Source organism: Haemaphysalis longicornis, unplaced genomic scaffold, assembly GCF_048455015.1.
Source record: "Haemaphysalis longicornis isolate Haplotype H1 unplaced genomic scaffold, Haemaphysalis longicornis Haplotype H1 scaffold_9, whole genome shotgun sequence".
Classification (NCBI taxonomy): Eukaryota; Metazoa; Arthropoda; class Arachnida; order Ixodida; family Ixodidae; genus Haemaphysalis; species Haemaphysalis longicornis.
In genome coordinates this window covers 127,533,965-127,553,464 of record NW_027526460.1, presented here as the reverse complement: position 1 = coordinate 127,553,464, position 19,500 = coordinate 127,533,965, and the positions used below count along the sequence as shown (strand labels likewise).

General features: G+C 47.8%; 1 protein-coding gene across 2 annotated transcripts in view; it reads right to left on the bottom strand.

The window, feature by feature from the left end:
- The window catches only part of Mapk-ak2 (MAP kinase-activated protein kinase 2), a 99,644-nt gene extending 81,207 nt beyond the window's left edge, over window positions 1–18,437 (bottom strand). The window contains exons 1-2 of one of the 2 annotated variants that reach the window (XM_077683826.1): window positions 17,965–18,437; window positions 9,808–9,947 (exon numbers count right to left, since the gene is read on the bottom strand). In XM_077683826.1, the coding sequence (XP_077539952.1) occupies window positions 9,808–9,947; window positions 17,965–18,360 (536 nt within the window). In that variant the 5' untranslated portion in view covers window positions 18,361–18,437. The remainder of the gene's footprint in view (window positions 1–9,807; window positions 9,948–17,964) is intronic. The other variant, XM_077683827.1, reaches the window with a different exon arrangement.
- Window positions 18,438–19,500: the final 1,063 nt, after the last annotated feature.

The window sequence follows — 19,500 nt, the reverse complement described above, 5'->3', positions numbered from 1 at the left end:
CGATACCTGTTCGTTATAACAACGAGGTTCGACTGTATTTGTTTTGAAGTTTGCGATACCATAGGTGCTACTGTTTAGAGATGAAGCAATATTTTTAATAAACCAAACGTGTATTTTGTCTTTCTTGATGGCCCCTTTATCATAGAACGACAGCTTCACGAACCACTGCCACATTTCATTTCATTTATTTACTTTCAGGGCCCGATGGCATTACAGAAAGGAGTGGGGTTTGAGAACAAAAAAAAAAAGTGCAAACAATACATTCAAAGCACTTCTTGTTGGGTGATGATTTTGAAGTTATTTATAAGTCCGTGATGGAGGCGATGGCGGCGGGAAGGTGGTTCCAGTCCCTGCTAGTTCGTGGAATGAAAGAGTCATGATAAAGATTAGTTCGACTAGATGGCACACCAACTTTTAAACCATGATCCAAACGGGATGAAATATAGGAGGGGTTTGTGAAAAGCTGTTCTCTTAAAATGGGGTTGTGATGAAAGATTTTGTGAAAGAGTGAAAGCCGTGAACACTTACGACGAAATGACAGATCAGGCAAATTTAGCGACTTCTTCATTGCAGTTACGCTAGAATGGCGAGAATAGTTAGAAAATACGAAACAAGCAGCACGGTTTTGAATCGATTCGAGGGCGAGGATGAGATTATGTTTGGAAGGATCGAGTAGCGTTTTTAAATTTAGCCCATTTAGCGCTCGCAACCTAAACTTCTTCTTTCTCCCTTTTTTTAACGTGCGCCTCAACCACAAAAAAAAAAAAAGAAAACAACATAAAACAGCCGCAAATACATTCAAGGCTCGACAAACCGAACGAGAAAGGCCGAACAGCGGAGTGATCGCATTGCGCAAGTCATCACAGCTAAGTTTACTACAGTGGCTTTATTTTAGGCAGGCGCGAGAGAAGTCGCTCAATCACCGCGGCGCGAAGACGTCGCAGGAAATGAAGCGATCGCCGAGATATCGCGATAGTGGTACCACACCCCCTGCTGGCACGAAACATGACGCAAACGGCAGAACGTTTTTCTTTTGTCATTTTTTTTTTTCGAGCCGATTCCAAGCATGTCTGCTGTGTCGACACCGCTCTGAGACATACAAAATACGCGGCTTTCCCAGGCTCGCAGGGTTAAGGATGTTGGACGCTCGCCAGCGGCCAGCGCACAGCACGTCAACCGCTGGAAGTCCCGTAAGGCATTTCATGCGCGAACCACGCAATGTGTTCACGCGCACAACGAAGTGGTAACGAAATACAAACCGCACAGCGCGAACTTCATCAAGGTCTTGCGGAAGAAAGACCTCGTACGGGCGCGAGAGAGCTCTTCAGCGTCACGAGGCGAAAAAAAAAAAAAAACACGTTAAATTCGGCGCACGTACGCGCCCGCTTATGGCGTCCATTTTATAGAACGCGAAGTTTCCGAGGCTCCCCAGGCTAAGGTGCAAGGCCCATCACAGGGGACCGACCATTGTGTGGTCCCTTATTCGCTTCCTCGTAGACGCACATGCATACGGAGCGGCCCATATTGCGGAGACAAAGGGCGCAGACAAGGAAGGAACTCAAAGTGAGAGCGGACGAGCGTCTCGCCTTTCTCGGCACGCTTTACCGGGAAGGAAGTCGCCGCTCGTGCCGACTGCGACCGTGCTCGACGTGACGTGCGGCCGTGACTTAATTAAAATACTCAGTGGGAAAAAGGTGCTATTTCAAAGGGATTCAGCTGGCGAGATCCGCTCTTTCCTTTGAAAGAACGCAAACCCGGATTAGCCATTGAACGTTTTGCTTTTTCTCCGCCTATTTCGAGAATTTGCCCCGGGAAAGCCCTTTTCGTATGGAAGGAATTAAGGCAATATCACCTCGGTGTCGTGTAACTCATGTTACAGCTCTCGACGCGTCGTGGTTGCCCGGTGACGACGGCGGGTAAAAAAAAAAATGAAAGGATGCTCACACTAACGCGTAAGACTTGAAGGTAGCGAAGGTGTACGCAACTTTCACGACCATCACGAAGGTTCAGTCCCCGATTGCAGCCGATTTGCTTCTTCTTCGCTGCCGCAACCACCTTTACTCCATCATTGTAGCTATAAGTGTGAGCTTCGTTCATTTTTTTTGGAGCGATGATGATCAGACATTACCTTGGAGGAGCGTGCGCTATGAAGTATCTTTCTCGATCCGAGCAAGTGTTGCCACGATTACGGCGAACGCCGGAGTTTTTTCTCTTTTTGGCCAATTTCCCTTTGCTTGGCATGGTTGGCATGCTTGGCTTGGCAAACGTGCGCTTGGCGGTTGCCGCGAGGCACGCACACACGAGCGCTCGATATTTTCTTTTTTAGATGCGAAGCATCTCTTGCTCGGGGGGATGTCCCGCGTCCGTGCCCCGTCCGCAGCGCCTCTGATGATGATTGTGGCAGGATGCCCCTAGGGATTGGCCAACCAAAGAATCCATCACGAGATAGGTTCGCGTTCAACCACCGTCGTCATCTTCCCGTAGGGGAACCGCTGGAGAAGGAGGAGAAGAAGACAAATCTGCGATGAGAAGGACGTGTACGTTGCTCTCAGCCGGTGCGCCAACGTCAACAACCTTAACCTCACCAACACTGACTGAGAACACCTATTCTACCACAGAGACGACAACATCGACAAGAACATGATGGAAGAGTTTCGGCGCCTCGAGAACCACCGCCTACTCACCGTAACACAACAGTACTTGCGTGCCTTTGCCACCGGTGTGGGCCCGGACGCGGAATTCCCTCTGGCGCTACTAAACACCCGATCACTCAACATAACGGCAACCACACGGAACCCCCATGATGCTTCGCATCCTCATCAGGGTTCCCCAGGGGAAAATGGTGTAATTTTTTCTTTAACGTCCGGGGGTTCACCGTAAGCTTGGCCAGTCTCCCTAAACTGGATATGCTTGGCTTGACGAACGTGCGCCGGGGACGCTGGGCGGTCGCCGCGAGGCACGCACACACGAGTGCTAGGCATTTTCTTAGTTTTGTTAACTGTCGGGCGGGCGGGCGCCGCGAGGCCCGCGCTCACGTGCGCGGGCTCGGCAATTTTTTTGTATTTTGAACTGCGGACACGAAAAATTACGATTCGCTAACCAGCTTCGCTGTTAAAATAACGCCTCCTTTACATGGGTACGCGGGTACAGGCGAATACAGACAGATTACAGCCTTTCCTTTATCCTGGAGGGAGGCATAAAAAGCGTGTAATGTGCCATAACTGAAGGAGTTGCAGCCAGATGTGGGACTCCATATAAGAGTTTTCTCTCTCTTTTTTTTTTTTTTACCCACCAGCGCTCGTGCTACTTTCGCTTGTTGAGCGAGTCAGCGCTTTTGACTTCTGCAGCCCAACGGGAAACTAGAGGCTCGCAGTGAGCGAAAGCATACATTATGACGGCGATGACGGTTAGAGGCGTCCCACTTCGAACTCAGTGATACGGGAAATTCCATTTCGCCTGCGCAAGGAGTTCAGTTACAGCTGCGTATTCTTTATAACTAAGACTCGCATTTCCTTTTCGATTATGGACTGAAAATGGTTGTGACGTCCTTTCAACTCCCTCTTCATCGCCTTTTGCTAATCGCCACAGCAGACAAGGGGCGGAGCTCTAGTTGCGTACATTTTATGTCCCCTTCAAAGTGTCCTCCTCGAGCGAGCTCTGATTAACTAAGAGCAGAGGACTCGTATATGACGCAAGACAAGCAAGGCGGGCGTTGGTTCCTTTGCAGTGCCGCAGGTCATAGACTTCGACACAGTAAAAATCGCGAAGAAAACAGGGACACGAAAAAACCCTTACATAGGACGGGCGCGGTGGTAGGAGTGTTGTTTGTTGTGTCCCCGTTTTATGTTTTTCTTTTTTTGCGCTCTTTTACCACGCCGAAGTTTCCTCAACAACTAGCCCAAAAAACTGTGTGGAAAGGGTCAAATACCTCGCAAGTGAAACATTTCCGCTCCAGTTAACGTTTCCATCGGCGGTAACACCCAGCACTTCAGGTGGGCGGACGGTGCCTCCATCTAGGGCTGCGAGGCCATCCTGCAGCATTCCACTTCGTTTCCGAAGTGGGGCTGCCATCTGCCTTATCTCTACAAAAGGTTGCTGTCCGGAGTCCCGTGAAAAAAAGGTCTCAGAAGGACGCCGGCTTTGAGACGATCTCGCCTCATGTTCGACGAGATACGCTACACCCCGCCGAGGCATCACCGAAGAACACTGAGAGAAAATAAAACAGTGCAGGCTTCAAGTGCACAAAAGAACAAAACAACCGAGTGTAGTACAGCCTCTTTGGTCACTTAAATAAATAGGTTAAAACTGCAGCGTAGAGCAACGTGCACGCACCGAAACTTCGTGGGTTAGGTTTGGTGCGCACGTTTTCCTTCAATTTGTCCGTCGTGTATGATATACCTAATATTTATCTCACTGCAAAAATATAGTACAGACAACCTTCTTCGGCGCCCTTGACAGTTGGCGTTTAGTTGCGGGGCGTGCGCACTATGGCGCGCAGACCTATCTATGTCCGCTGCACACGGGGGTTCACTCAGGAGGCTTTCCTGCGGCGCATTTTGGAGGTCATTCGTGCGAACTCAAAAAACCACTCTACAGCGTGTCCGCTATCGCTTTTCATCGCACTGTGGGCCCGCCGCACGCCCGGTCTACCGGGAGTCTCCTCCGGTGCGGTGTTGCACGTCCTTCCGCGCTCGCTATGATAAGCGATCCAAGCCGGCACAGTGCGCGTCTGTTCCGCACTGACACTGCCTCCGGGCAAGAACCGGCGGCGGCCGCCGAGGCCCAACGCAAGTCGCCGATGCGGGGCCGTAAGTGCCAGACCTCAATCAACGCGCCCATCGTCGTCCCGTCTGCATTAGTTTACGCTCCGGGTCGCCGTGCAGCCAGCCGTGCAGGGACGCACTTGGCTCCCCATCAAGGTCGCACGATATCGCGCCGGCCGCGACGGCGTTGCAGCGACGACCGCGAACGTTGCCCGGCCGCCTGCCAACCAGCGCACACTCGACCGCGAGAGCCACCGGCCGAACGCGGTGGAACTAATCGCACCCCTCTTCGCGCGATTTGCTTGCGCAGATAAACGAGCCTCGATGAGGGCAAAAATGTGGGGTCACAAGTTCGATATCCCGTAGCGGTAAAATAATTCCGTCGCACGACTACTGGGTGCACCGCAAAATAGTCCGCTCACAGCACACGGCTACAGGACTGTGGTTCAGCCCGACCCGCTGCGCCGACTAGAACGACTCTAATTAGTTAAACATAAATATAAAAAAAAAAGCTGCCCCATGAAGGGACAAAAAAGAAAAAATCGATTTTGTAGAATTCAAATTTGGCGCCCTTCGAAGACCGCCTCATAGTCTCTACAATGGCAGAAAGAGGGCGCCAGGAGTCCGCTAGAAGTAGGAGTTCCTGTATAAACATCCCCCTCGCGAGGGGCACGATCAAATGCAGAGCATTTCCGGGGGCGCACGACGTTAAGTAGTTTGCGTTACGTTAATGTAGTTGCACTTGTGGCAACTGCTGACGAGAGAGCGCTCGTCAGCAGTAATTTGAATGAGTCAACGATATAAGGCGCGTTCATAGCGCCCCGTTCTGTGTCGGCTTTGTGGTACAGTCGGTAGAGCACCATGCACATTGTGTTCCGCCCGCAGGGTCGAGGGATCGAAACCTGGCGCCGGATAGTATTTTCTTTTATATAGTGTAGGGGGAGGGGTGCGGACAAGGACGGTGCGGACTACGACGGGACAACGCGGGTGACATCGTGAGTTACTGAAATGCTCTGCATTTAAAATCTTCCATGAAGCCAATGGCTACGTCCACTTCTTTTCCGCTGGCCAAAATAGAACGTCACGGCGAGTTAGACGCTCTCTGTATGAGGATTGCTGAGAGCCATGTAGCATCCACTGTGCGGCACGCAGCTTGAGGAATGAATGACAGGTCCAACAGCACGTGGCATGGGCCTAAAGAGAAAGTCAATCATCATCACCACCACCACTGCTGGTGGTGTTCCAAAACTGCGCCACTACTTAATCTGCTGTACGAGCCAATGACTGGCATCCCACTGAAAATCATTGGTTCATGTTAGCTTGCTCACGAACCAAGCAATTATTGGGACACACAAAAAAATCCGGGGCCACCTGCACTAACGTGGAAGCATGCAAAGTATAAGTGCGTTCTTGACGCCTTGGCGTTTTTGCCAACGGAGATGAAACCATTGGGGGGTAGAGGTATACAGCTTTGCTGTAAAAGTCTCTTGTCTTTGAAGCACAAAGCCCTCGAGCGCGAGGCGTAAATGAGTGTCCCTGTGTTTTAGTATTGTGACTACATGAAACAACGACGACAGGAGACGGCAACAGCCCCAGCCCCTGAGGGGCTTCACCCCTAAAATGGTTCTATTGCAGAGAACGTCATGTTGCCTGTGACCTTCTGCAAGCATAGAGGTGTTTATCTGAGCAGGAAGTTTTTCACAACATGCATTATTCTTATCTTCATTCTCTTTTTCTTCAAAAAAATAGCGGAAACTGAGCTGCAGCTGTTTCAAGTGGTTAAGAGTGATTCACCAGTTGCGCGGGACACGTCTGACACACCTGCGACAGGCACTGTCATTAGTGGGGCTGAGTAGCATTGCTCACCATGAAGAAATGCCGAGCACATACACCTACACCGCAAAACTGGTGGAAAAATTTTGAGCCAATAAACTTCCGCTTCAACCTGTTAAACAAAAAAAGGCAGTTGGTGTCCTTGGTAATGTGCACACAGGCTGCCCCAAAATTTTGTCCGTCTGCACAGTGTGCAATATGCTCTGTTCTTGTATCAACCATTACTGCCTTGTGAACAATACACTGCAAAGCACAGTAGCTGAAATGCTGTGAAGCACAACTGCATTTATCTTTTATGTAAAGTGGATGCAACCGTTCAATGCTTGTCTACAGCCCGCACAAGCATTAAAGCTGTATAGCGTTACACAAAAACATGGTGCAGTAATGACAGAGGATGAAGGTAGGACACGACAAGCACCAACTTTCAACAAATGGTTTTATAGTGCATCTGGCACATACACACATGCATACACACATCTCGCTCGCAATAGGAAAGAAAGAAAAGAAAAGCAAGTGACAGAAGGAGAAACGATAACTGCCACACACCGCCTTCGCTGAGCACTCTAGCTCTGGTTGGATGGTCATAGACGGGCTATTGCACAATCGCTTAGGCCGGCCCATTCTTACGTGCACAATTTGCATTGAAGAAAAATAAAAAGAAATTCTGGAGGTATCAGAGGATTTCAAAGTGAAAAGCTGGTATGAATTTTATGTTCTGTCTAAAAAAGATGGAGATAATGCCACGTTTGTGAACTGGCGGAGTACAGTTAGGTTAATAAGCTGACAGTATCTTGAAACATAATTCACACCATTTATTGATACGGGGTTGTAAGGAATTTGTAAATAATCTGGGTGGGTGCATAGATACAAATTAAATCATTGGCAGATGCACGCAGACTTATATCTTGCGTCAATGCTATTTTATTAGGAATCAGTGACAAAATTACGATATTCCTTCAGAGTGGTGTTATCACAGCCTGCCTTGACGACCACACTGCATTTATTTGGTTGCAATTTTTTTCACGAAAATACCCCCAGGTGTTATCACTGTAGGCTAACGATACTTCCTCAAACAACACAAAAATGCTTAGCCCTTGCTGACATCCTGCGCAGATACAGATACAACAGCCCTGCCTCTTATTATTTTGTCCTTTTTGATAAGTCGTGAAAAGCAGAAAAACAAACCTCTAGAGCCCACTTCGGACACACGGCGGCATCCAGATAGCGACGCACCACGTGCAAGCGATATCTTGTTATGATGTCTGCGAATTATGAAACCGAATGCTATCTGACTGGCACCGAGTTGCTGACAAAAACGTCGACTCCGCCACCAAATGAAGAGCATCTCAGGAGTGGACAGCTACTTCTTGAATGGCCACCAAAGTAGTACAAAACAGTTTACTGCAGTGATACCCCTGGGAGGTCGAGACAACAGTTGTTGCTAGGCTATGTCGAGATTGAACTACTGGTTTCACATAGCTAGCTTGCTTGCTCAAACTGTTGGGAAAGGGACGTGGTGACGTCCGTTAGATGTAAAAGAACAAAACCTTAGTGACGCTCCCTTTTTGCTGCCGGTACAAACCAAATTATCCAGGAAGCCTAAGTATGTATAATTTGACTACAACATGACCCACAATTCCCCATACTAACACTTGGCTAGCAGCCGACTGTCCTGAGACACCGACTAAATATGACGTGGCCACCCTTTGTAGCCTTGACTAGTGCTGCCTGTAAAAAGGTGTCATAACTTTAGTAGCTGTGACTAGCACGTGGTTCAGAAAATTTTAGTTCCGCAGCTTGTTTTGGCAGCTACTAAAATGACCACCCTTTGTGAGCTGAACGCGGCTAGCCAGATCGAAGAATTTTAAAGCGAATACCTGTACCAGAACGAACACGACTTTACCCACCTCAATTCTAAAGCTGCAATGCATCTGAACACCCCTGTGCACAAAAATAATAATGATCAAAGTACACCCTAAGGCCGAAACACCTACAAGCAACAAAAGGCATCGATGGCACAGGCGTTGCCCACTTGAAGATTTTTTTTGTGAAGTGCACAGGATGATCCAACCAAACACATCAAGGATCTTGCACAATGGCCCGAGACACTGGCCGAAGCGAGTCATTTGTGCAGTTTTCAAGCGATCACTAAATGCAAAGGAAAGAGTCGTCCGCACCGCTACAATACCGGGGGTGTCAATTGGTTCAGTCGACCAGCCCCACTTCCCACATGCCAATAACAATAAGGAAAACCAACGCGACGCCTTCTTTATATCGACCAAAAAAATCCCACAAGAATTCAGGCAAGTGTTCTACACTTTCGGCTTAAACCATGTCATCAAGAAGCATTTGTGTTTGTCGCACACAAATCAGCTCAGCCACGCCTTTTGGTACTGCGATGTTTTGATTGATTGATTGTAGGGTTCAACGCGCCGACGCGACGCAGGCGGTAAGGCGTGCTGTACTGGAGGGCTCCGGATTAATTTAGACCTAGGGATCTTTAACATGCACCAAAATCTTGTACACACAGCCGTTTTTGCTTTTCGTCTCCATCACAAAAGCAGCCGCGGCAGCTTGGAATCGAACCCGTGCCCTCGTGCTCAGCAGCACAACGCCACTGCGATGTCTGTTGTCATCATCCACTTATGCGATCACAGAACCTATTTGGGTGCTCTAGTGAGCTATTTGGGTGGTCAACAAATGCAGTGGATGACACAAAAAGGAACACAGCCCCAAGCGGGCCAATCAGAGCAAATGTGACGCAGATGACGGGACAGGCAGTGAGGCCAAAACGAGAGACCACGGATTGTGAAGCACATCAAGCCGTAGCCGCAGCCCCTGTCCCACTGCCAGAAGGTAAATTTCTTGAGTGCATGCGCAACATTTGCTGCGTGCATCACAGTCCTGGCTTACACTTGACTACTCAGCCAGCACAGATGGTTACTGGCTTGAATACGGTCTCGGTTTCTCAGGCCCTGGTGAGCACTGACTTGGATTAGCCGTGATTAAGTAGCCAGATCACTATTTTTAGTCAGTGGTTGTGTTTCGCAAAGATGGTGAACTTGAACAAATGCCCCAGAACGCCCGCGGCATCCAAATAACCCAGAAACCGATGGCATAGCTTCAACGTGGCCCGTTGCACACAGCAAAGGGTGCCTCTCACAAAATGACTGACTTGGATGGTCGCCGAAAAAACCTTGGCTGCACTTACCACTCCATGACCACCAGGAGGCACCGGTTGCCACCGTAGACGTTCTCGTAGACATCTGCGATGTTCACGATGTGTTTGCAGTTGCTGGCTCGCCAGTGGAGATCCACCTCTCGTCGTGCTTTCACATTGTCCCTCAGCACCTGCAACAAGAGCACGCTTCCACCCATGAGCAACGATGTCAATTGCTTTCAGTTGCTCTCATTTATATTCGCCTTCCTTTTTTTACACAAAGTGGAATGCTGGGAAATGAACAATAAATTACCTTGCCCCGTTTTCTCCACAGTGGCTACCAAAGCATGGGGCATGTCATGTGCCTACAGCACACCGCTAATTCCCGTAGCATCGTAGCAGTACGAAAAATTGAGGCCTTGGACTAGTTGGTTTACAATGAAACTTTCTAATTGCCCCACAGGGGCAAGATGAGGCAGCATACAAAAGTGCCTTACAATTACTAATAATGCCACATTCACAATCAATGTACAGAACAGTGAATAGCATTTCAAAAATTATCTTACAGAATTTGGTTTTAAGGAGGACCTGCTTGAAATCTTTTGGCATTGCTTTTCCCGCATTATTTCGTCAATTATTTGGCAATTTTCACAGTAAAAGTTTCTTGATTTTATCAAAAATTATGGAAGACTACAGCTTTTGAGCTGCTGTATTCTTGTAACCTTTTAAAGGGACGGACAACTGATTTTTGTCGCGTATATGTTCTCTAGCTCATATGAAAGCCAGCGTTTCATATAGCCCGGTAACCACAAGCAATTTCTAAAAAAAATTGGCGGAAATAATTTCAATTTGGCAGCAAACTTCCTGAAATCGGAAGGGTGGCGGTTCGTAGTGTCGAAACTTGACACTACAATATGTGTCCCTGTCACGTGACCTGCAAACCTAGCAGCTACTCTAACTGCTCAAACGTTTATTTACGTATTGAAAACCTTTTAACACAAGTGTTTGTACAAGGTTAAATTGTATATGTATTTCTAAACATTATTTTGAAAATTTTTAAGACACGCCGCCCACCGTCGCTGGGTTGCTCTCAGTGTGGCTAACTGAGACTCCTTGCCCAGAATCAACGGCAGCGTTCAGTAAACAGACCCAGTGAAGGAGCTTTGACGATTCTGCCTGAGTCAGGGGCGTTTGTTCTGCCAAAATATTTGATTTCAGTTTCCAAATACGAAAACGGCAGCTTAAAAAAAAAAATACACGTCGCGCCCGGGGAGAGTCGAACTTCCCACCTCCACAACGTGATGCCAGATTCTACCTATCGTCTATCCCAACAGATTGCGCATTTGTGCAAAATAGACCGTTGCATTAAAAAAGCACATAAAGGCACAGGAAAGCCTGCGATTCAAACTTTTTAGCTGGGGACAAGTTTTTAAGTATCGTTTTTCGTTTCGCATACAGACAAAAGTATGTTGCCGAGCTACTCTATGCCATGGTTGCCAGCATTATTTTTGGGAGGGACACATATGGCTCGTAGATGTAAAAATTTCTAATTGAAAAGTTCTAGGGCGTTATCAGCAAAGCCATTTCTCGTCAAGGTGTTTTAAGTGGTGGCCTTTCATTTGGGATAGAGAATATACACTTGACAAAAATCGGTTGTCTGTCCCTTTAAAGCAATTTTTCTGCCCCTTTACAATCTGCAGATAGGTCCCATGCAGTCTTTTTTTCTTTGGGCGGCTCTACAGACAGACGCTACAGCTGCACTACAGGGCACACAGTAGTGGAGGGCTCCGGATTAATTTAGGCCTCCTGGAGATTTTGCACGTGCACCGAAATCTCGCTACACAGGCACTTGCATTTTTCGCTTCTATCAGGAAGACGGCTGCCGCCACTGGCTTTCTTTTTTTTTTAATAATGTGATCAAGGGCAGCATACACGCTGACTTGCTCACTTTAACCTATACAAGCAGAAGTTTGAGGACAGCATCTTGAATTATCAACACAAAAACAAAATGTCACCATGAAACCTGACAACTGCGGAAAACTGCACTACCGACCCCGCACAAAAGCAATCAGAACTGACTCGCTAGCAAGACCTTTCGTGGCTAAAAAGCAATGTTCCTCACCTGGCAATAAGAGGAATAAGTAAGATGAAACAGGAAAGGTCCCTGCACGCTAGTTAAGCTGTGGTCTGTTTCATTTGGCGTCAGTAGTTTAAATATCCTGCACTTCTGGCTTTACAATGAAATCTTTTGTGCTTTGACGTTCGAAAAGCTAGATGCCACCCTTAAACATTCCCTTTTCAAAGACCTAGTGGGTCAGCATTAGCAGAAAGGCACTGGCTCAACTTGCATTTCCCATGGACACCTTTGCAGGGACGTTGGTTAATTTTTCAAATCTCTTTCTTCAATGCCACCATCAATGCAATTAGTATATCGAATTGACAGCGTAATCGCAAGGGACGTGTTTTCTAGATTGGCATAATTGAATGCTTTCTCACTGATTAAGTTTTTGCTGTACATTGTACTAAGTCTTATAAACTTAGTTACCTGTTGAGCTCATTCGATTATGTTCCTTTATTGTCTGCATACCTGCACACAGTTTTCGTGTTTTTCTTTCTTTTCTTTTATGGGCCAGAGAAAAATAAAGGCCCATTTTATTAGAATGTTTTTTATGCGTTTCGACAAGTTCTAGGGTAATGTTACGGAGATGAAGCTGAAATTTTACGCGTACGTGATGGGAAGAGACCCACTGGCTTCATAGCTTTTCCCACTTGGAAAGGCAGCTTGCTCAGCAGTTTAAGAGAACTGGTAAACGTTTCGAGTTGTGAGGTACTAAGCTTGGGGACAATATCCACAGAGTGAATGAAATAAATGCACGAGCACAAGGAAAACATGCACAGAAAGAGCTCTACTACGGTTGCTTGAATGGGAGGAAATGTGCATGAGTGTGTAGATTTTGTTTTGCAATGATGGAAACTGCACATTTGTTTCTCCACTACACCAGTCTTGCTCCTTTAGCACAGCCTCTTCCAAATACAGTTAAACCTGGATGTAACGAAGCTAACAAAAGCTCGCTATTTTTCATTACATGCACGTTTCAAGATAAGGCTCGCAGGAACGAAGCAGAAATGAAAGCGAAATGCTATAGACATCAGTGATGGTGAACTCGCGCTTCAAGGATTTATTCCGCAATCAAAAACTGCGTGAGTTGCGCTCGCTGCTTTTGCACGAGCTTAGGCACTACACGGCACGCAAAAAAAGCAAGGTCACTTACCCCCATTCACAAACGTAACTTAAGCATCACTTTTGCGTTTTGACCCTTTTCGGTGCCTCACCACGTTTAAAGAACCAAACGTATGCTGAAAGGGCACGTTTTCACGAACTTTGATGCTCTTTTCTGCCCTCAAAACTGCTGAGAGGGTGCTAGCTGGGATAATCTGGGTGGCAACATTTTTCTTTCTCGCCGACGGACACGGCATTTAAAATTGTGAGCTTGTTTCGGAGAGGCAAAACTTTTTGTTTTCTGGCATTAGAAAACACCATCGAGCCCCCAGATAGCAGTGGAGACGCGCGACTACAGGCCGACAAGCAGTTCTAGCACCTCAAACCTCAAGTCTCTTAACGGACACCGCCCTCACACATGAAAATGCAAGGTAGTTTACGGTGCGGGCGAAAAAAAAAGTGAAGTGTATCTCTTGTGGTGTCACACTACACAAGCAAAACCAGAAGTGACTGCTCAGCTAGCCACGTGATAGCGCTAGCCACTCTGTTCATCATCATCATGACGAATTTCTTTTTTTGGCGATTCTAGACGTTTCCGCAGCTGCTAGCTCTTTACAACACTGCAAGGACGCGCTCAATTAACCCGGCGCAGTGCCTAAGTAGCAGAGGTGTTGTGCTGGTCACCCCAAGGACGTGGGTTCAATTCCTGGCCGCAGCGGCCGCTTTTCTGGTGGAGGTGAAAAGCGAAACCGCCCGTGTGTTCGAGATTTCGGCATATGTTAAAAGATGCCCAAGTGGTCAAAATTAATCCGGAGCCTGTGTAGTGCCGGCGTGTTAAACCCTACAATCAATCGACCTGCTCAATTAGTGCAGTCCTCCGGCCGATTTTTTAGTAGAAGTGCAAAAATCCATGACTTTTGAGCTTAGCGAGTTTGTTACATTAACCTTAACTATTGCAACGCCTTTGTTGCGTAGAGGTTGCAAACACACAGGCTTTAATGGGAGTAGCCATGGAGAATTGAAAAACCTCGTTAAATTCAGGAATTCACTACCAGAGGTTCGTTACATCCTGGTTTAACTGTACCTTGGTTTACCCTGCTTTTTTTTTTTTTTTGATATGCTGAACTTATCAGTGTACAGCCTACATTGTTATTCGAAGTGCATACTCGAGCAATGCTGCTCCTTGTTTCATTGTAGGAAAAGATCTCAGAAATCGAAATCAGCACTTATGATGCTCAATCGCTCATGTACCTTACATCAGCATATTAAAGGAGCACTGACACCAATTTTCGGCGTTAATATTATTGCACAGTTCGCTTCCTTCACTCAACATAATACCCTGGCTGAAATATGAGCGGCCTGCGACGCGAAGAACGTAGTTCAATTGGATCTCATTTATCGCGCCGACGGAGCAGCGCGCGGAGCGGCACTCAGCAAATGGACATCAGCGTGACGTCAATCCAAGAGCGGAAAAGAAGTGACGCGCACAGCGCTCGTCAAAAACTCGTGACGTCCCTTCACGCGCGCGACCCCACGAGCGGCGAGTGGGCGCAACACCCTCTCAAGCGGGCGCCGGTGACGTCCGCACAAAGCGGTGACGTCTGTCCGGGAGTCTGTCATATGCGCCGTTCGGGATGAAAGCGCGGGAATTTGAAACAAACGATTTTCAGGCCGTTCAATGTAATTAACTATCGCGCGCTGAAGTATTTGAAGGGCTGTTTCGGGTTCGCCAGACCATTAAGCATCGATAAAAACAATAAAAGTGGAACATGAAATTTTCGTGTCAGTGCTCCTTTAAAAGAAAGCCCAAAGTAGAGCTTCTTTCTCTTGTTCCACCATAAAGTGAACCAAGAAACTCTGTTAGTGAAATTAGGTAAACAATTTGCTAAAGGTTATTTTAACCAATTTTTCTTTAATATGACCATAAAGTGATGCGTACGTGGGGAGTCAAGCAAAAGGGGCAGATTTGTGGGAGCGTCCATTGAAGGCTGACCAGAATTATTAGTTTACCGTTAACGACAAAGAGCATTTACAAAATACTGCACTTATTGCCACGAAAACAATAATGTTTATAAATATTATAATTTCTGTGCTGCTGTCACTCTTTTTAATATCAGCGAGAAAAATACAAGGCAAGCATAATTTCCTGATAATAGTTTGCCGACTAGTTTCCCAAAATAAAAACGACAAAAAATAAACCAACGAATATATAAGCAAAGCAACACAAGTGCACACAGGTAGTAGCTGCCAAGACAATTAGGCACCACACCCAGTAGTTGATTCCTTTGATCATGAATTCTGAAGGAATCGTTTTAACCGTGTTTATTTTTAAAATGAAGTCCTTTCCTAACCCTGCCTTGGCTCCATGGACGATTCAGTACACATAAACTGATGATTGGTGGCTCTTGTGTGAGAACAAGTCGTTTCAAACAGCTCTACACTTTGAACATTTTTTTAGTGTAAGTAAATTTAACCATCAACACGTGGGAATTCTATTATTTTGACCAGAAGTGGGGATAAATTTGCTTAGTGTTTACAAAGATGAAAGCGCGACATCCCAGTAGCCCTTCCTAAGGTGCACACCTACGATTGAAGAAACTCCACAAAATGTGCGAACTTCCAAACAAAACTCGATAATGCCGCTGGCAACGTTCCATTCACATGAAGCGATGTAGGTGTCAGTGCCTTGTCACTGTTTCGACAAACCGCTAAGCTAACAGCAAAAGTAAAACAAGTGCCAGCACTACAGTCGAGACACGCACTAAAAGGCAAGTTTCTAGCAGGCTGAGTCATCACCAAAAAGGAAGAAACTCCACAAACTTGACAAGCACTGTTGAGAGACAACAATGCTACGTGCATCACTGTCTTTCCACAACCCTTGTCAAGTTCAAGGATTTTTTTCTTTGTTTTTTCGGGCGTCCAACTAGTCAGCTTGTAGTGGACCCCGTAGTTTAATGTTTCCGTCTCGTCCCGCATGCTTTGAGCTCAACAAGACATCAGAAACAATTTTCGCCGCTGGAAATGTTTGCTACTCTGTGTCCCAAGCATTCATCATAAACTGAGCAAGGAATGCAGTCTGGTATACGGTTGATTGAGCAAGCATCCCTTGATTGAAGGTGTCAGCAATGAGTCAAGCAGTGCGCGGTGTTCGGAAAACAAACAAAAATGTTGGGAAAAGCGTGCGGACAAAAAGCTTCAAGCTAGCTCACTGCACTGCCCCGTTCTGGTTATACAGCTCCATGACAAAGTGCTCCGAAAACCTTCCAACAAATGCCGTTACGGAAGTACGCAGGAGTGGCCTCAGAATCTAGCCCTCAGAATAATGTCAATGTCAGCCGTGAGTACGTGCTTGTGACTTCTATACCCCAAAAGGCTTGAGTATTTTTTGTCGTTAGTGTGAGCACTTGACATTCATTACAGTAGCAGACCGCTTGTGTTGACCCCTCCCACCTCTTCTGACATACCACTGGAGAGAGAACGTTTATTAATGTTTTCATGGGAATGCCACAAAATGTACACATTGTCACTTCCTGCTTAGAAAGTTTGTGGAGACAGTGCTACTTATTGTGGTCCTTACTCCACAAGAACCGTGAAGTGTACAATTATCCTGATACTCTCACTGGCACTAGGATTATTACAAGTTTTCGAGAACTGGTCGTGGAGCATTGGCCACAATACAGTGGACTGGCATCGATTCGTTTTGATTGGGTGTAGAAGTGCAACTCTGGATTTCAACTCACGTTAAATTTGATTTTCGAAATCAACGCTATTCTTTAGTGAGCACATTAATCTAGTACTCAGCTTGCCTTTTGTTACTTTGTGGGTGCTTGTAACAATCCACTCCCTCGAGCAAGACGTTTGCACTTCGCCAAACAACTTACTCCTGAAGATGAAACAACTCTGCAGTGCAAGCTTGGCGGCACGGCACTAACGTTTCCCAATATGCTGAGCACCACCGTTAGACGAAGTCGGGATCAACGCTGCCAGCAGGCTGAGGCAACACCCGATTTCACTTCCGATGCCGTCACCGGGGACCAGGAGCGACTTATCAGACGACGCCCCCGGGCAGCGGTATTTTGGAAACCGGTGGGACGGGGTCTTGGAAGAAGAAATAGGTCAAGCAGTGCTGCACCGCGCGCGTTTTGTGTGTACGAGGCAAGCAGAACTGCCGGCGTTGCTCGCTCGAGCTTCGGGGGGAGCCTGTACCCGTCGCGAATAAACACCGAGCTAGCTAGCAGAGATTGCTGCAACAGACCTGCGCCCGGTGCAATCATCGTCCACGGCTAGCATCGCGCTGTCTCAGTGAAGCGAGCGGTGCGCTCGTGCGATAAGCGAGGCGGCTAGTCAACCGATAAGGATGGTCGTTATTGCGACAACTCCCGGTCTTCGGCCTACGACGCTTTTTACGCACCGTCTCGCTCCAGGCACACGCGAAAGGCCAAGGCAAGGTGCTGCGCGCAGCGTTGAACTCCGCTGGCGAGGCGCCCGTCATCTCCGAAACGCGATAAAACTCTACAAAGCGCAAATGGCATTTATAAAGGATGGCTGAGAAGGGTAGCGCCGACGCGCCTATTGTGCCATTTAAACAATTAAACATCACGGCGATTGTGCAAATACGGTTCGACTCGCATCCATTGCATCCCAAACACGAGAAACACGCAGCCGTGGCGGCGGAATCCGCAACCGATCGCCCGTAATCGCGTCCCGGTTTTCCGCCAGCGCAAATCCGCGGCAGTGTTTCCCAGCACAGACCACGCGGCCGGGTATCTCCGGCTCTACAGGCCCTCATTTTCCGCTGAACCTTTCCTCTTCATTCGCGCGCTATCAGCTAACGGAAAACGACGCCTGAACGTGGTTAGTGCGCGGGCAAGCGAGATGTAATCGGCCTACGCACACGGCAAGAGATCGGGCTGCAACAACAACTGGCAGCAAAGGCTCCCCCCGATTCAGCTGCCACGCAGTTTGCCGTGTCACCAAAATAGACTCACTTTGAGGGCAAACTTGGAACCTTTGGCCTTGCTGTAGCACTCGACCACTTTGCCGTTGATGCCGAGTCCGAGCACTTGGTCCGAGATGGAGTAATCCTGCGTGATGGGCGCCGACTTGGGCTGCAGCGCGGGCCGCGCGTTGCCCAACTTGGCGAAATCGTTCATCGTATCGCCGCCACCACCGACGTTGTCGAGCACGGTGTTCAGTAGGGTTTGCAGGTAGAAGACGACTTGCCTCAGGAGCACGATGACATTGGCGGCGTTGCGCTCGTCCAGCACCTGCGGGCACAACTGCGGGCCGCCCAGCCGACTGCGGTGCGTCTGATGCTCCGGAGAAACCCTCAGATGACAGCCGGTGTCGAGCAAAGGTGAAATCCCCAACTCGCCCAACTCCATACAACTTCGGGACAAGCCGCTGCTTCCGTCGCCTTCCGCAGCTGCATTGGCCGCAGCACCGGATTGGCTAGTTGCCGCGCGGATTGAAACGACTACAATAATAAAAACAACAAAAACAGCGGATGTGGCGCCCTCTCGTAGGTCTTTTTTGTACCTTGCAGACGTCGCAGAGCCGCGGTAAATTTAAAATGGCTGGATCATTATTTCTGCCCTTCAGACGATATTTAGCTTGCGAATAACAATGCTGAATGAATGAATGATTGAATTTATTTAGATAGGAGAGGTCGAACACCATGCCTCGAAGGATGAGGGGCTAGTGAGAAAAAAATAAAGAAAAGAAAACTGCTCGCTGGTGGTGTGGCGAGACCTGTGCCCACTGTTGTTGAGAGGTAAAACTTCACCATGTAAATATTACCCGTTCAATCAACGCTTTCTCTCCCTCGCTGGTGGTATTCATGATTCATTACAAGAATGATATATGAGCATTTTGTATGCAAAAGCCAAAAGGTGCCCCCCCCCCCTTCCCCCCCTCCCCTGTCATCAAGTTTGACAAAAAACACTTTGTCCTTCTGTCAATATGTTACCCGAGGTGTCTACCTGAAGCTGTGGCACCCTCTGTTTTAGTTCTTTAGTACTAAGACCCCCACTTCCACATTTCGCCGTTGTTTTCTTGACTGTCTGGTCCTCTGCGCAGCAAGCTTAACCAGTGAGGAGGCGCGCGTGTATGGTTCTATAGAAAAATCCGTAATTTTACGGGCGTATCCTACGTATGAATGAATAAAATCTTTATTGAGAACAGCAGGTGCAGTTGTTGGAGGGGATCCCTAGCCCGGGTCCCCTGTCTGCGGCTGCCTGCGCGGGCCTTTTTCCCCAGGTCAAACTGGGACGTAGGGACCTCGCTGGTCAACCGCGCATATGGAGGGGTTGGAGATTGGTGGCAGGTCCTGTGTTTGCTGGCACTCCCACACCTGATGGTATTGGTTGTATTCACTGGCGAGGCACGCATTCAGGCAACCGTGTGAGTGAGCCGTCGCTGATTACGTCGGGCTCCGCGGGATGGCGGTAATGTGCAAATAAGCACATTATGTGTGTTGGACGTTCCAAATTCTACCCCATCGAACCCGAAGTAATATCTCGACT